The sequence below is a fragment of the Carassius auratus genome, unplaced genomic scaffold (assembly GCF_003368295.1).
Source record: "Carassius auratus strain Wakin unplaced genomic scaffold, ASM336829v1 scaf_tig00047793, whole genome shotgun sequence".
Lineage (NCBI taxonomy): Eukaryota > Metazoa > Chordata > Actinopteri > Cypriniformes > Cyprinidae > Carassius > Carassius auratus.
In genome coordinates, this window is record NW_020527048.1 from 48,077 (window position 1) to 65,000 (window position 16,924).

The 16,924-nt window shown below is 35.9% G+C and overlaps 1 protein-coding gene across 1 annotated transcript in view; it reads left to right on the forward strand.

The window, feature by feature from the left end:
• The window catches only part of LOC113088978 (VPS10 domain-containing receptor SorCS1-like), a 58,947-nt gene extending 45,781 nt beyond the window's left edge, over positions 1-13,166 (forward strand). The window contains exons 22-25 of the mRNA XM_026255874.1: positions 1,921-2,020; positions 2,240-2,345; positions 11,853-12,019; positions 12,873-13,166. Coding sequence (XP_026111659.1) covers positions 1,921-2,020; positions 2,240-2,345; positions 11,853-12,019; positions 12,873-12,937 — 438 coding nt within the window. The 3' untranslated portion in view covers positions 12,938-13,166. The remainder of the gene's footprint in view (positions 1-1,920; positions 2,021-2,239; positions 2,346-11,852; positions 12,020-12,872) is intronic.
• The last annotated feature ends 3,758 nt before the right edge of the window (positions 13,167-16,924 follow it).

Below are 16,924 nucleotides of genomic sequence, written 5' to 3' on the forward strand. Positions count from 1 at the left end.
CCATGACCCTGTGAATGGGAAGTCTTTGGGTAAGCATGACCTCATCATCAGGTTCCTTAGAGGGGCCAGGAGGTTAAATCCATCCCGGCCCCCCTGTATACCCTCTTGGGACCTGTCTCTAGTGCTTAAATCACTACAGCAGGGCCCATTCGAGCCTTTGCATTCAGTTGAGCTAAAGTTTCTTTCATTGAAAACTGTGCTCCTGCTTGCACTGGCCTCCATCAAGAGGGTAGGGGACCTGCATGCATTTTCGGTCAACGATTCGTGCCTAGAGTTCGGGCCGGCTGACTCCCAGGTAATCCTGAGGCCCCGGCCTGGCTACGTGCCCAAGGTTCCCACTACACCCTTCAAAGACCAAGTGGTGAACCTGCAAGCGCTGCCCCTGGAGGAGGCAGACCCAGCCCTGGCTTTGCTTTGTCCTGTTCGAGCATTAAGGTGCTACGTGGACCGGACGCAAAGCTTCAGGACCTCAGACCAGCTCTTTGTCTGTTACGGAGGCCGGCAGAAGGGGAATGCTGTCTCTAAGCAGAGGATGGCCCACTGGATTGTGGATGCCATAACCCTGGCTTATCAGGCTCAGGATGTGCCCTGCCCGTTCAGGCTGCGAGCTCACTCAACTAGAAGTGTTGCATCCTCCTGGGCGCTGGCTCGTGGCGCCTCGCTGACAGATATTTGTAGAGCTGCGGGCGGGGCGACCCCTAACACGTTCGCTAGGTTCTATAGCCTTCGTGTAGAGCCGGTATCCTCCTGTGTTCTCACCTCAAACGGGTAGTGGCACTGAGAGGCCCCGGTTAGTGTCGGCTTGCTAAAACTGCTCCAGAGTGTCCGAACTGTAGACCCTGTTGAGATCCTCCATCACCCTAGGCAGCTGGACGCGGCGGAACGTCCGGCGCCAGGCCTTCATGATGAATCCGTGAGAACCATGGAAGGCTGTGCTCCATATTGAGACCTAAGCGGTACTCGGTACTGAGCCCCGGCCTACACCCAATAGGGGCGCAGGCGGCTCGCACAGGGCACTGGAAGGGGCAGCACCCATGGCGCTTTGATAGGGATCCCATATTCGTCGGTCATCCGACGTGGCGTCGAGAGTGACCGACTGAAAGGGAACGTCTCGGTTACGCATGGTAACCCTCGTTCCCTGAAGGAGGGAACGGAGACGCCACATCCCGTCGCCATGGTTGCTGTACCGCCGCTGAGCTGCCGGGTTCCCGGCTCGGCTCCTCAGCGAAAAACTGGTATGCATTGCACCTGCTGCCCTCTTATACTCACGCAGTGATCAGCGGCAGCTGGATGCAATAGTTGGTTCGGAAACTGCAACGACTAGAGCTAAAAATCATAATTTGTGTTCTAATAAAGAAACAAAGTCACCTACAACTTGGATGTCCTCAGGGTAACCAGATAAACATCTCATTTTCATTTTTGTGTGAAATATCCCTTTAAGCACCTGTTTCAGAATGACCCTTAAAAATGTTATCCGCGATAATCGAGCACGAAAACCAACAAGGTTTTTATTTGGGAGGGAAATAACTATCTGCTTTCAAGATTTATGCATACATAAAAGTGCCTGGCTGTCAAGGGCTCTGTGTGTGTTTGAGGGAGAGGAGAGAGATGTTAGGCCTAAATGAGATCTCCCTCCTATGTCATATATCTTTATTTGTGAGTGAAGGTGATAGAGTTTATTTATGTTGAAACGTCTTCTCAGTGTGGTACAGGCTCACGTACGACAAACAACATGAAGATCCCACGTTTTGCCTCAATGCATCAGGACTCAGAATCAGAAAAAATCAGACACCTACGGACACAAGTGTCTTATTTCTTATTGTGTCATTTAATTTAATAGATTTGGATGTATTATAAACAAGGCAGTGTTTTCCCATCCAGCGTGGTATGAATATGATGAGTATGTGATTTTGCTTTCAGCTCTCAGAACTGGTTCTCAGCGCTCTGAATCAGAATCTGGTTCAGTTCACACTCAGACCAGGAGTCCAGATCACAGTATACGCTGCCCATTTATCAGCAGGTAATGAACTAGAATCAAACACTGTTCTTCATATATGAATGAGAGAAGGCAAATTATAATTTTTGGATTAACAGTTCCCATATGACATTGATTGTACAATTGATTATTTTCTATAAATACTGAGGCATTTTAATTTTAGAGATTTGTGACGGTTTATTAATAGGAGTGCCAGACTGTGCACTGACAACAATTGCTTGTCTTATTTTCCCCTGCATCTAGCGCCTCTAGTGGACACAAGTGAGAATCACAGTGGCTCAGCTATGCTCATGCTCCTCTCTGTGGTGGTGGTGGGTTTAGCCGTGTTCCTCATCTATAAATTCAAAAGGTATTGTCATCCTTTTTTAAACCTTAAACCTATCATAGTCAATAGATCATAATCAATTTATTATCAGTTTAAAATATGGTAAGTTTTCTAAATTGGTTAAATGTCTAGTGACAAGAGTCTGGGGAAGCCTGAAAGATTACAATTTATTAATGAAGAAATCAAGACATATATATTTACCAAAGAATAATGTCATTCCAAACCAGCATGAGTTTTTTCTTCTGTCAAGCACAAAAGTTTTGGGTATGTTGATGATTCCACAGTATTATTCCCCCCATACTATGAAAGTCAATGGTCAGTACTTTGGTTGCCAATTTTTTTTTAAATATCTTCTTTTGTGAAAAAAAAACTCAAACAGGTTTGGAACAACTTGAGTGTGAATAAATTATTACAGATCTTTAAATTTTTGGGTGAACTATTCCTTTAAATATACACCACGAGTCAAAAGTTTCTTCTGCTCACCAAGGCTGCATTTATTTGATTCAAAATACGATTCAATATAAAATATTAATAATAATTTTTTTTAAGCAGCAAATCAGAATATAAGAATAATAATAAAATCACGTTTTACACACATTACATAAAAAAAAAAATATTCAAATAGAAAACATTTATTTATTTTAAAATAGTAATATATATATATATATATATATATATATGTATGTATGTATGTGTGTGTGTGTGTGTGTGTGTGTGTGTATTATGGCTGGTAAGTGATTAAATTTTTTAATCTAATTAATTACATAATGTGGTAATTAATCTAATTAATCGCACATCAAATTTGGAGAAATTACTCTGAAAAGATCATTTAAAGTCATTGTACTGCAAAGCAGCAAACAGATTGCAAAAAGTAGGTTCAGCAAGAAATATTTTGTTTGATAAAATGTATTGCATATAATCTTTTGGACCATGTGAGTAAATGATGACAGAATTGTCATTTTTGGTTGGGTGAACTATAACTTTAATAACTTATTTTCTTAATTTTATTATTATTACTATGAAAATATTACATTATTGCTTTAATTAAATGATACTCTAAATAATCAACTAAAACTGTTAGTAGGTGGTGGTAAATGTCTTAATGATTAAGCCAACGAGTCATTTATTCATTTGTTTGATTCGTTCAAATGACTGATTCATTCAAAAGTGAAGTAAAGGGTTCTTTATGAATGGTTCACTGAATCATTAGGTGCGTTCGACTTCACGCAGCACTGCGCAGACATAGACAGTAAAAGAAATGGACACAGCGACCCCTGGTTTCAACTGAGAAAAATGAAGTTAATAAGAAGCACGCACTTCCTGGGGTTCAGGCGTACTGCGCAGACTTGATGTACACTGTTAAAAAATTACTGTAAATTTTTACAGTAAAATACTGGCAGCAGGGTTGCCAGCCAGGTACTGTAAATTTTACAGTAGTCGTACTGTAATTTAATTTACAGATTTTTCCTGTATTCTCAATTACAGTAAAATTCTGTAAATTAAATTACAGTAAGACTACTGTAAAATTTACAGTAACTGGCTGGCAACCCTGCTGCCAGTATTTTACTGTAAAATTTACAGTAATTTTTTTATATTTTGTATACTGCATTTTTACAAAAAAAAATATATTATATACTGCATTTTTAATACATTGTATATGGCATTTAACAATTATTTAAATAGCAAATGCACACATTCAAGTAGTTTACTGTGCAAAGCAATTCTTTGAAAAAAAGCATGTGTGTATTTGCTATATTTAAAGTATGTAAAATGATAGCATACAATATATTTTCCCTATTGCTGACTTAACTTTAACTGCATAAAGTGTTATATAATGCATAACTTAATTCACCAAAAAAATAAAAAAATAACATTTTTAAAATCTAAAAAAAAAACAGGTCAAAATGTTATATATCACTTTCAAATTTACATAAAAAAATGACATAAAAAGTATATTATTTTGAACTCATTTTTATTTATTTTAAAATTATTTCATTTTTTTTTAATGGATATGAAATTTTGGCATGATTTCTTTTTTATTACTTGGAACATATTGGCCATCATGGACCTTGACACAAAGAAATATTCAAACTGCGTTATAACCGAAACATGACCAACATGGTCATATTAAAACAGTTCACCCAAAAGTGAAAATTCTGTCATTTCTCACCCTCATGTCATTCCACACCCTTAAAACCTTTGTTCATCTTCACAACACACATTAAGATATTTTTTATAAAACCTGATGGCCCAGTGATGCCTACATTGCTAGCAAGATCATTTCCCTTTCCAATGCCCAGAAAGGTACTAAAAACATATTTAAAACAGTTTATGTGACTACAGTGGTTCAACCTTAGTGTAATGAAGCAATGAAAATACTTTTTGTGTGCCAAAAAACAAAATAATGACTGAAGCTTCAAAGCTTTATTAATCTTTGAGTTCAAATCAGAGCATATCAAACTGCCAAAGTCACATGATTTCAGTAAATGAGGCTTCGTTACGTCATAAGTGTTTTGAAATTTCAATGGTTCGTGTGACTTTTGCAGTTTGATACACGTTCTGAGCAAATGATTTGAAACAAAAGATTCGTAAAGTTTCTAAGCTTCATGAAGCAGTGTTTTGAGATCGCCCATCACTAGATATAGTTGAATAAAATCGTTGTTTTGGGAGATGGGGGTGGGGGGGGGGGGTTGGCAAAAAAAGTATTCTCGTCGCTTTATAATATTTAGGTTGAACAACTGTAGTCACATGAATTGTTTTAAATGTTTTAGAGGCTTTCTGGGCATTGAAAAAAAGAAATGATCTTGCTAGAAATGCACGCTTCACTGAGCCACATCTTATTATGTGTTGTGAGGATGAACGAAGATCTTACGGGCGTGGAACGACATAAGTAATTATTGACTTAATATTCATTTTTGGGTGAACTAATCCTTTAAAAACCACAAAGACATTTTCAGATAGCTATCATCATTAAGGAATAGACCAATATTGCCAAACAAGTCATACAAAAAAAAAGTGATGCATGACTGACCGGAAGGAGCCGCGCACTTGCAGAAGTCATACAAACTTTCCATCAAACAGATAAAAATCAACCAAATAACAATTATGCTCCAGATGAAGTTCCATCCCAGGATTCAAAGTGTGACTAGAAATATTGAAAAGAGTAAAGAGGACAATACATTAGATATATTACAAAACATAATAATTCTTTCAGAAACAAATAGGGGGAGGACAGATACAGTCAGAGACAGATACAGGGATGAGAGGTACAGTCAGAGAGAGACAGAGGGATGAGAGGTACAGTCAAAGGCAGATAGAGAACAATAAAAGGAAGACGCAATCTTGGTGTGTGTGTATCCTTACATTTCAGAAATTCCATTGGAATTTGCACAGAAGAGTGGCAACATGTGGGTTGACTGCCACACATTTTCTTCTGTATCACTTGTCCTGTTTTTATTTCTATGGCACTTTTCCCTTGTCTTTGATCCTCTCTCTGGATTTATGCCCACAAAGCACCTAAAGGGTCATGAAACAGACAATATGTAATTAAGATCGGTTTTAGGACCTCCAAGAAAGTTGGAGATGTCCACTAATAAAAAATAAAAAAACATATTTAACTCAATAGCTTGCTGGTGTAAATAGGGAGACAAATATATTCTCTTCTCGAGTTAAGACACATTGTTTTAAAGCAGTGTTTCTCAAACTTTTTCAGCACAAGGACCACTTTATCTTCCAATTTTTTTCTGAGGACCACCTAACAGAATCCCACTCTAACACGCCCCCAAAAACCAACAAAATAGGAAGGATAAGCTAAATTTAAGTTTAATATGCAACTGTTTCAAGTAAAAAAACTAATTATTCAAACACAAATGCAATAATATGATCAGAAATTATTATATACATTTTTATTTAATTTGAAAAAGTAAATGTGAAATGAGTTGCAGCTTAATATGAACAACACACTGCACATGTGGAAAAAAAAACTGCAATTAAACATACTGTAACAGCCTAGGTCCCACTTAATGCCATTCCAAAGAGCCATTAGTTTAAAACTGAGGTGGTGGGTATAGGAAGTCTATGGTTGTAACTATGGTAACAATAAAATGCTGAAAGAATGTTCCCCTTAATGTCCAATATCACTGAAATTACTAGGATTTTACACATGAAACAAAAACTAGTACATTACAAAACTAATAGATCTGTGGATTCTAGATTTTAAGATTTCCATCTAAAACTTAACGTGAATATTAATGAGACGGGTGGTGCTGCTTATCACACATCAATGTCTGGCTCCAAACACTTGCCTAGTTTAGGTCATCGTTTCGCGGACCACTAGGGGGCGATGGCGGACCACACTTTGAGAATTACTGTTTTAAAGGCATCAACAGAAATAACACTGATAACATAACATTATTAAAAGGAATGTTCTGATATAACTTATCTATAAAATGCTGGTTCTGAAGTTGTTAGAATTCAACCATTACCTTTGAATGAACTCCAAGGTACACACTGCTTCCTCCTGGTACTCAAGATTAAACAAGTAATAAGCAGCAAACAGAGTGGCAAGGCTGGACAGGAAACTGGGCTGAGTGCCCTCACACACCACCTCGCCTTCAATACTCAGCATCCAGTGCCCACTTGTCAAAGTGTCTCCTATAACAATCAATATCACAATAGTAATTAATACCTATACCATTTATTTTTATTATTTTTTTTTGTATTTCAGATTTTTACATTTACATTACATACTATATTTAGTAGGGGTGGGATAAAAATGTGATTCTTAAATGTATCGCAATGCATAAGCAGACGATTCTGAACTTATTCACAAATGTCAAAAATAAATTTTCTAAACGTTAATTAATGTAATGTTGACGGAAAGTAAAAGGCGGATCTCTGAAACGCGGAAGTGCATGCCCGGACAGTCTGTGACATGCACATATTTATTTTACTGTCTATGGTGTGTATCCAATGGCGCAGAGCAAGCGTTTTGAGACCTATAACGTTACTTGAGCGTTTTCAGTCCATTTAATGGAAGTTGAGCTTCCATAGTTACATATGGTTTGTGGTGGATCGATTATGCAGCAAAATGCCTCCTAATGTGAAACAGACTGCAAGCACTTTGTTTTTTTCTTCCTGAACCTTCTGGTTGTTCGTTCATTTGAAATGACTCGAAAAAAGATTCGTTCATTTTACCGATTCGGTAAAATGATCCGAACTTCCCATCACTTCAACTGATGATAAGATTCAAGTCATAGACGCAATAAAACAACTCGTTTGTTTATTGGTCAGTGTCGCGCATGATCAGTTCATTTGTTCAAGTGTCACCGCACTGATAAGGTGCCTTTGTGCACCCTGTGCCAAAATACACACAAGATTTGCCTGCCGACATAAATATAGACACATATCTATAAATAGCATATTTAATAATTTCAAGGAAAACGTATTTGGTCGCCCTAAGGTAATAAATAAGGCTAACTATACAAAGCAGACTTTATATCAAACAGATGTGTTAAAGTTTTCACATTAACGTTATCTGAAGTTAGCAAAGGCTCAAAAAAAAATCTACATCTCACTGGTTACGTAAACTTCTTAGAAAAGCACCACTGAGAAATTATATGACACACACATCCTCCATGAGCGACCCTGACTGACCGCGAGGCTTTAGAAACGCGTTTTATTTCGGCGCCCGTGTTAACAGATGACTGCATGTGCAAAGTTGTTTTACATCATAAAATAATCACGACGAAGTGTGCTGATAAACACTAAGTTACAGTGAATATAAACTATTAGCACTGAAACATGTCATTCATAACGAAGGATTCCAGAGATTTTCTGTCCATGGCTGCGCGCCGGGGGATGTGTGAAATCCTACCGCGACCGCGCTACTGAAACCCCGCGCAATTCTGCCTCGCGCCCCGCGGACGGATGATGCTTGAATCTGGGGTTACCAATATAATCCGCGAATGTAGATGCATTCATATACTATAAACTACCAAACAAGAAATATAAAAAACTGAAGTCACTTACCACAGTTGTGAATCACTCCTCTTGTCTTTAACGTTAATCTCCTCGACCGTTGACGATGCGGCTCCGAAGATTTGAAATTTACAGCAAAATTCTGTAAATTTGAGTCAGACCTACACGTGACCCCAGAATGCATTGCAGTTTACAGCAATATGCTGTATTATTAAAAAACAATCCGCGGCTGTAAAATAATGCTGTAATTTTTACAGCAATTCATTACAGTGTAGATGTCACGTGAGCAACCTGTACGTCTTCTAATCGCTGTGCCAAGAGAAATCTGAATCACCCACCGAATCTTGCAGAGAAGTGTGTGAACAGGAGCAAGTTTTGATAAGTATTCTGAGTAATTATCTCCCTTGACTTTATGCCTCCACGTCCCCCCGATAGCCTCATAGACAGTAAAAGATTGCCTGCAAGCTTCTCCTCCTGTCCATACGGTAATTTCTCTACTGTGCAACAAAGAGTCGCTGGTTATGACACAATCATTAGCCTATTTTTTACAAAAACTGCTTCTACGGGACCATAACGTAAGATAGAGGGTAATGGAGCCTTTTATACATTTTCTTGTTTCTTTAGAAATAATTAATGGACAAATGGAGTCTTTAAACGCCTTAGATGCGAAGTTATTTGCTGTCAAAGTGACGCCAAAATGAATGGGAGTCAGTGGAATGCTAACAGCAGGTGGGGGTCCGCTAGCCAAAAAAAAACTTGAAACCATGCCCCCCTGTGCGCAAACCGATTGCAATTTGACTTGAAGCAGTGCATGCCGGGTAGAAATTTTGTCCGACTTGTGACGGCACCGTCGCCACATGACTGTCACGTGTGGCATCAAAGTACCGCAAGAGTGTTTCGAGGTCCATTGCAGATTCATCACTAACGGGAGCAGAAAGTGTCCGGCTTGACGGCACCGTTTTCAACTCCGCCCTGACTGCAAGTGGCTACTCTCGTTGATCGCTGTCTGTAGCCCCGCTTCAAGTCAAACGCATCTATTAGGCCTGTTCGATTTGAAACGGGTCATCACCATCAGAACGATCGTTGTGTGACTTCAAAGTACCGCAAGATTTTATGAGAGAATACGCCTGCTTGTGCTTTTGAATCGCTCTCGCGGTACTTTGATGTCATACACGATGGATCTGTGCAGCGCCACTTCAAAACCAACGCGACTATGGCCAATGGTTCAACTCGCCAAATGGTTCACCCAATTCATTCAAAACGTGGATTAAGAAATGAAATGCCGCTGTGGGTTGATCGGGGATGAACAGTTCTGCTTTGTCTTTATATTTTGGTTGGCAAAATTGAGCAAAACAGACAACATTGTGTCTAAAATAACACAATATTAACTCCTTAATGAACTGTTGTATAAGATGTGTATCACATTTGCACATGGTGTGATCTTGCACTTTTAGCCTACAGCTCGTGTGATATTTTTAACTATGTGATGTAAATATGAGACAAATTTTCAAACAGGGGTATTTTGCCCCATATCTTGAATTTTAGGGGATATTCTCTAGGCTCATTCACACAGTAACTTGTTGCTCTGCCTCATATTGGTCATCAATCGACTGTATAATTTTAACGCGTTACTTTTTCTCCATAATTAATTAATCTAACGCGTAAAAAAATATATATATATATATACTAAGTTGTGGCTCAGTTTATCTCACGAAACAATGTAAAGCACAGAGCAGATATGTCAAGTGGTGATTCACCCTTTCTCTGTTGTAGAACCTTCTTTTTTTTCTTTCTTTTTCTTTTTTTTTTGTCTAAGTGCTCATAACAAATGAGAAATGTCAGTCAATGCACAGACATTATCAATATTTAGCCCTTTGAGTTTTTCAGGTTGACCTTTATGAAATGTTAAATGATTGCACCATTTCCATCACTGGACAGAGAGAAAAGGGCACAAGAGTTCAATAAGACAAGATCTGGAGACAACAGAAGTGCCAAGAATTTCCCAGCGCTTTAATACATTGGCAGTCTGGCTTTCCGTGATGCTACAGCCGGCTTTTCACTTACTGAAGGAACAGGAAGAACTTCCTGTTAAAAAATATATAAATTAATGAATCTGAATGATTCATTTATGAGTTGTAATCTCAATTCCCAGAAGATCAGTGAATAACGTCCTAAATATACAGCACAAGTGCTATGGACTACTTTTATGGTGCATTTGTGCCGTTTTTTGAAGCTTGAAAGCCTCATGTCCCATGAGGACTAATTGCAGTTGCAGTACAGTAAACTCAGTAGAAAAGCATCTGCCAAATGCATGTAAATGGGTTTAGAGCGACATGAGTGTGAGTTTCTTTCTGTGAACCAGTCCTTTAATGAGGGTGCTAGATCACATTTTAATGAGCTGCCCGTTTGTGTTGCTTTCTTTCTGCTAAATCCCTCTCCAGTTGTATTTAGCACAATAAATTTGCTTTTGAATCCTCTTGTTAAGGTTTTTGCTTACGTGGCTTACTCCCTCCGTAATGATGCAGACCAAGACGGATAAAATCACCTCTCTAAAGGGAGGCCTTGATTTATCAACTCCTAAGTGAGACTTCTCACATAGAGTTTTTATTTTTATGTTTTTGTTCATATGTCCTTTTACAACTTTTTCCCTGAAGCAGATCCCAGACCTCGGCTTGTAAACGGACTGTACCGCACTCACAAACTATAAACGCATGCTTCCAGTGATAAAGGAACAGAATGACGTGAATGGAAAAGCTGATAATGTCAGGGCCATCAGAAAGTTCGGAAAAAGAGCGGAAGCGCACATTACGAACCTTATCAGCTCGACTCATGAATATTAATTGGGTAATGTTCGGCCAGTAGTCCTTGCTGAAAGATAAGTGTCTGCTAGTCACTGTAGATGACCGTTTACCACTACTGTAGCTTGTTTGTCTTATCTTGGTTAAAAAAAAAAAAGGCCTTAAAAATGCATAAAGAATATATAAGATTCTGTATTTTTTTATTTTATTTTAATACAAAAAAAAAAAGCTTTTGTGTGTGTGTGTGTGTGTGTTCACCAAAGTTGCATTTCTTTGATTTCAAAAAGTATTGTAAAAACAGCAATATTGTGTTACACTATTAAAATTTAAAATAACTATTTTTTATTTGAACATATTTTAAAATGTAATTTATTTTGTGATGCAAAGCTGTATTTTAAGCATCATTACTCCAGTCTTCAGTGTCTCATGATCCTATCTAATCTAATATGCTGATTTCCCTCTCAAAAGCATTTTTGCATTATGAAAAGAGTTATGCTGCTAAATATGCTGTGAAAAAAAACATGGATTCTTGATAAATAGGTTTTAAAAAACATAATTTAACTTGCAACTTTCCTAAAAAATCGAAAAGGTAACTTCTAAAAGTTTAGGAGACTTTTCCCCTTCAGTTATTATGATTGCTTAACACTTGACAATATTGATTTTTTTTTCTCATTTCTCTCTGGCTGATTCCCCAAGCATGTCTCATAGCATCAAGCTTTGTTTGCTTGTGTCTCATTGTAAATCTTTCCTCAAGGAAGATCCCAGGCCTCCACGTCTATGCAGCGATGCAGGACGAAAAAGAGCAAGAAATGATCCAGAGTCCAGTTTCTCCCACTGACAGCACACCCAGCTGCAGCTCTCAGAGAGAACTGCTCACATCACTGGAGCCTCTGGACACAGAGCCCAACACCCAGACCATCGGTGAGTACCACACTGTCCATCTTCTACTGGACTCACACTGTACCTGTCACTCGTCTCAGTCGTGGCATGGTATCCCACTTCCAAGAAAAATGGCTTCACCAGTTTTTGTTGGTAAAGAGGGCCTTGTTAATTGCAGGGCACAGCTCGACCTCTTGATGCCTATAATAAATCAACAGAACATCAGGTTATGAAATATTTCAGCTTTCTAGGCTGCTGTGGGAATCACTGATACACTCATATAAGGCTGTTTGACATTTGGAAAGATAGTAAGGAAGAATGTACCTCTCTAAACAGACAGAATGGTGTTTTCTCTACACAATATAATTTTGCATATTTAAAAAAAAAATATAGCTAAATGATATAATATATTATATAAAATTATATTATATATAATTATATAAAATATATATATATATATATTTTTTTTTTTTCCTTACATTTTATTAAAAAAAAATTGTGCAGATGAGTTAAGGTTCTGAAACCTTATAAATACATTTTCATTTTCATTGTGTACATTTGTATTTCCCAGAATGCATCAAACCTCATCCATGTGTCAAATTCTCCCGGAAATAAAAATAAAAATTACATGGTGATATAAATAAAACAGTAAAAATATGAATATGCTATTAATATATTAAACATATATATTTTTAAATATATATATATATATAACAAATAATTTAATAATAATAATCATCATCATAAAATAATATATAATAGTAATTAAAATAAAATCCAAGACAGAAAGACCATTCGTTTTATAATTATTAGTATATATTGTGCAATTGAGTTCTAGAACAGAATAAGTAGTGATTTAGATTTCTTTGTCATGTTGTCTCTTTGCAATTCCCAGAATGCATCAATCCTCATCCACGTGTCAAATTCTCATCAGATCTTCCTACATACATCGACGTTTGAACTCTAGCCTCCGCCATGTCAAGGACTTTGCTCATGCGGACACAAAGGTTTCAAGCTTTATTCAGTACTTGTGCATGTTGGACATTAACTTTACCGTGCTCTGTGAATACTAGAACAAACTTTGTACAGCTTTTTTATACATCTATGTATTCAATAAAACATTTTTGATGCTATTCATTTCTAAAGATGCCAGTGTGTACAAAGTCTGAGGCAAAGGTCAGCATGAAGGGTGGAGAGAGAAAAAAAAGACAATTATTCTTGGTTACCTTTTCCGTTTATTTTTATCGCTAAAAGTGGCAGTACAACATGGATATGTGACATTTTGGAAGTGTTTTAATAATAAAATGTAAAGTTATTAATGATTATTGTAAAATGAAACACATTTTCTGGGTTTCATTTTGTATATCTAGCACATCTGTACTTTACATGTAACAGAAATGTAGATTTTACCACTAATTTTATGGGTTTCATGCATTTATTCATGAAACAGGGTTAATGTTGAAGCTTGTTTATCTTATTTTGCTTCTCTGCAATATCAAAGTATATATATATATATTTTTTTTTTTCTTAGTAAAATAAATTCTGTGTTTCTATGTAGAAATAACTGACTGTTGGTTTACAGATCAATCAGTGTCAAGATATGCTGTGTAAACTGATTTGATGTTCTTGAGACATTATGGCCAAGCAGAAGATGATAATCATATACTGTGTCTAGTGTTTCATAAACAATTTGTATGGTTACATGATTTATGCTTTCATTTCGCTTGTTTGTTTGTCATTTTCTGTGCATTTCAATTCAGTCATGACTTGAGTGAACTGTACAGGATGATGGATAAGAATGTATGTACGCAATGAAATATTTAAGACTTTTTTAATTTTAATTTAATTTTTTTTTTTTTTTTTTACTTTCCCTCTTTACATACAGTATAAGCAGTATAAAATCATAGGGAAGATATGATCAGTTGATGAATTTACTAATACTATATAATCTGAAATCCAAATAATAGTTGTCATGTATGGAAGTCAGCATACAGACCTTCATCCATTAGCATATAGTCACTATTCAATAATTATAATAATTTATAGTATTAATTTGATGGCTTCAGCTACTCAAAGATCGCCAACAATTCACAGCACAAAAAAAAAAAAAAAAAATGTTGGCACAAACCATGTTTATATGAACCTGCTTTTCTTGTCAAATGTATTTTATTTTTTATTATTTTATATAAAAACAAAGTAATACATTTAATTCATTTTATTTTTATTTTTAATTACATTTTATTTCATTGTAATTTGTTTAAAATACATTTTATTTACATTTTACTTTAATTTTCTAATTAAATTTGATAAAAAATTTGTTTAAATTACATTTTAATTTAATTTAATTTTGTTTTATGATATAATGAATAAATTGTATTTAATTTAATTTAATTTAATTTAATTTAATTTAATTTGGTTCATTTGGATGGCCAAATTAAACTTTTAATTTGCAATTTGTTAAAAAAATAATCATAATGTTTCACACAATTATGTTTAGTACAATAACAATATAATAGTGACTTTTGTTTTAGTTTTTTGTTTTTTGCATGCCATTCTGTTCATTATAATGGTGCTGTTACACACACCAGATATCATACTCCTCATCATCTCTGTCACACTCAATACTGATATCCCTTTTCTTGCGTCTATGAACTTTTTGCTTCCAAATTCTGCTCTCCTTTCATTATGTTTTCTTTTAAATATTAAGCTATATTTAAATATTATACAGCTATTGTCAGTCTTTCCATTCTCACGTCAGTGAATGTAAATGGAGGTCATCTTTATTGCAGAACTGTCAGGATATTGAAAACAGCATGTCTAAAAGGGAAATTTTAATAGCTAATTGTATTTCAGTTGTCCTTGTCTGTCACCTTTTGTACACTGCGTATAAATATCATGCCACAGCAGTAGAGGATGTTCATACTGAGACAATTCACTATGGACTTGACACAATCACAGTACAGATTATATTTTCATAATATCACGCTCTGCGGTATGATGCTGTCTTTAGCATATGAGACGATGGATGACAAGACTCTCAAGTTATGAGTTGAAAGTGTCAATCAAATGAGTGCAGGGCATTGTGGGTAAGGGAGGGGCTATTTAAAGGAACAATAGCAATATAATTTAATTGTTTCTGCTGAAAGGCAGAAGAAGAAAAAAATCATATACGATAGAATCAGTGTTTGAAGATCCAGTCTAAAAATGACATTACTTCAAACCTGGTGGCTGAAGATAAATACATTGTAATTATTAAATGGAGTTGTACATTCAGATTGAAGACAGAGCTTTTGTTTAACCACTGGCTACAAAACAGGACACTTTATGAGCTTTGAACGGACAAACTGCGGCAGCCAGGAAATCAAAATCCAGCGCTGCCACTTCTCTCTTAAGAGTACGGAAGATTATTTTTGTAGAAGACAAGAGTTTTATTACTGTAAAGATTTTATATATATATATAAATATATAAAAGTTTTAGGTGGGTAATGTTCTGTTTCTTTATTTTTTATCTTTCTTTGACCTCAACTCTGTGCTCTGTGGAATTGTTTCTGTTTGGTGCAATCGTATTTATTAAATGAAATCAGTCCCCGTTATTGTGTTTTGATTTTCTTACAGTATTTGTAAAAACAGTATGTAATTTGCTGAAGTAACCTTTAAAGCATAGATAAAAATAAAGTATCAATCAAAATGGTGTATGTTTTTATTTCATTTATAGGTATATATTTTAATAGTAATTTTTTTAAGGTTTCTGAGGTAACCTTAATAAAAAACTAACTACTATAATAGTCCAAACAACTAATATAATGGTCAGTAATAATAATAATAATAATAATAATAATAATAATAATAATAATAATAATAATAATAATAATAATTATTATTATTATTATTATTATTATTATTATTATTATTATTATAAATAAATAAATCTTATGGACACCAAATTTAAATAAATAATTATTTATATTTAATTTGGGGTTGGTAATTTTATTTATTTATTTTTTATTTTTATTTTTACATATTGGGGTACATTTTAAATTCTTCTTCAAATATATATCTTATGCTCACCAAGGTGGCACCAACACTGCAGGAATAATAATAATAATGATAATAATAATTTGTTTCTACATTCTGTATGTCTACAATAAAATGTAATTTATTCATGTGACACAATTTTAATTAATTTGGAAAATAGTTAATTTCTGTTTAATATTTTTTGTGCAAATCTAGATACAGCATGAAAAAAAATATATATACACTGTACTAGACACTTGTATCCTCTCTCTCTCTCTCTCTCTCTCTCTCTCTCTCTCTATATATATATATATTATATATTAGCGATGAATGGCTTCACGACAGGGCAGCTAGAGAGACAGAGTGAGGGAGTTAACTGGAAGGCACATGAGACTGCAGATTAAGGAGCAATCAATGCTGCCAGGGGCCCCGACTCTGCTGACATCTCAAGGTAACTTTCAACGGTGCCCAGGGAACTGTAAGTATGAGTGTGTTTCTACGTGTACCTGTTATGTAATAGGAGTCAAGGGCACAGCTCATTCAAGCCTAATGAGACATTTTGATTTTCTCAACAAAAAAAATTCATACCCTCATGATAAAGTATTAGTAGACCAGCGTACCTCTTGTGTACAAAAGAAAGTTCATCAGAGGCCTGTCTCCGGCAGGATAATAACCAGCTCAATCCACTCCCTGTGGGTCCGTACTGTAGTTCCTCCAAGGACATTAGACTCAATCTTGCTCTGGTGACACGTGTGCCTACAGCAAACAGTGTCCACCGCTGGCATCTCAGCTAGCAGCTAGCAAACTCACCACATTTAATTACCTTTGGAAAGAAAGACCAGCGGGAGAGAGAGAGAGAGAGAGAGAGAGAGAGAAAGAGAGAGTGACACACACACACACACATAAACCAAAGGGGAAACTGCATTAGTAATT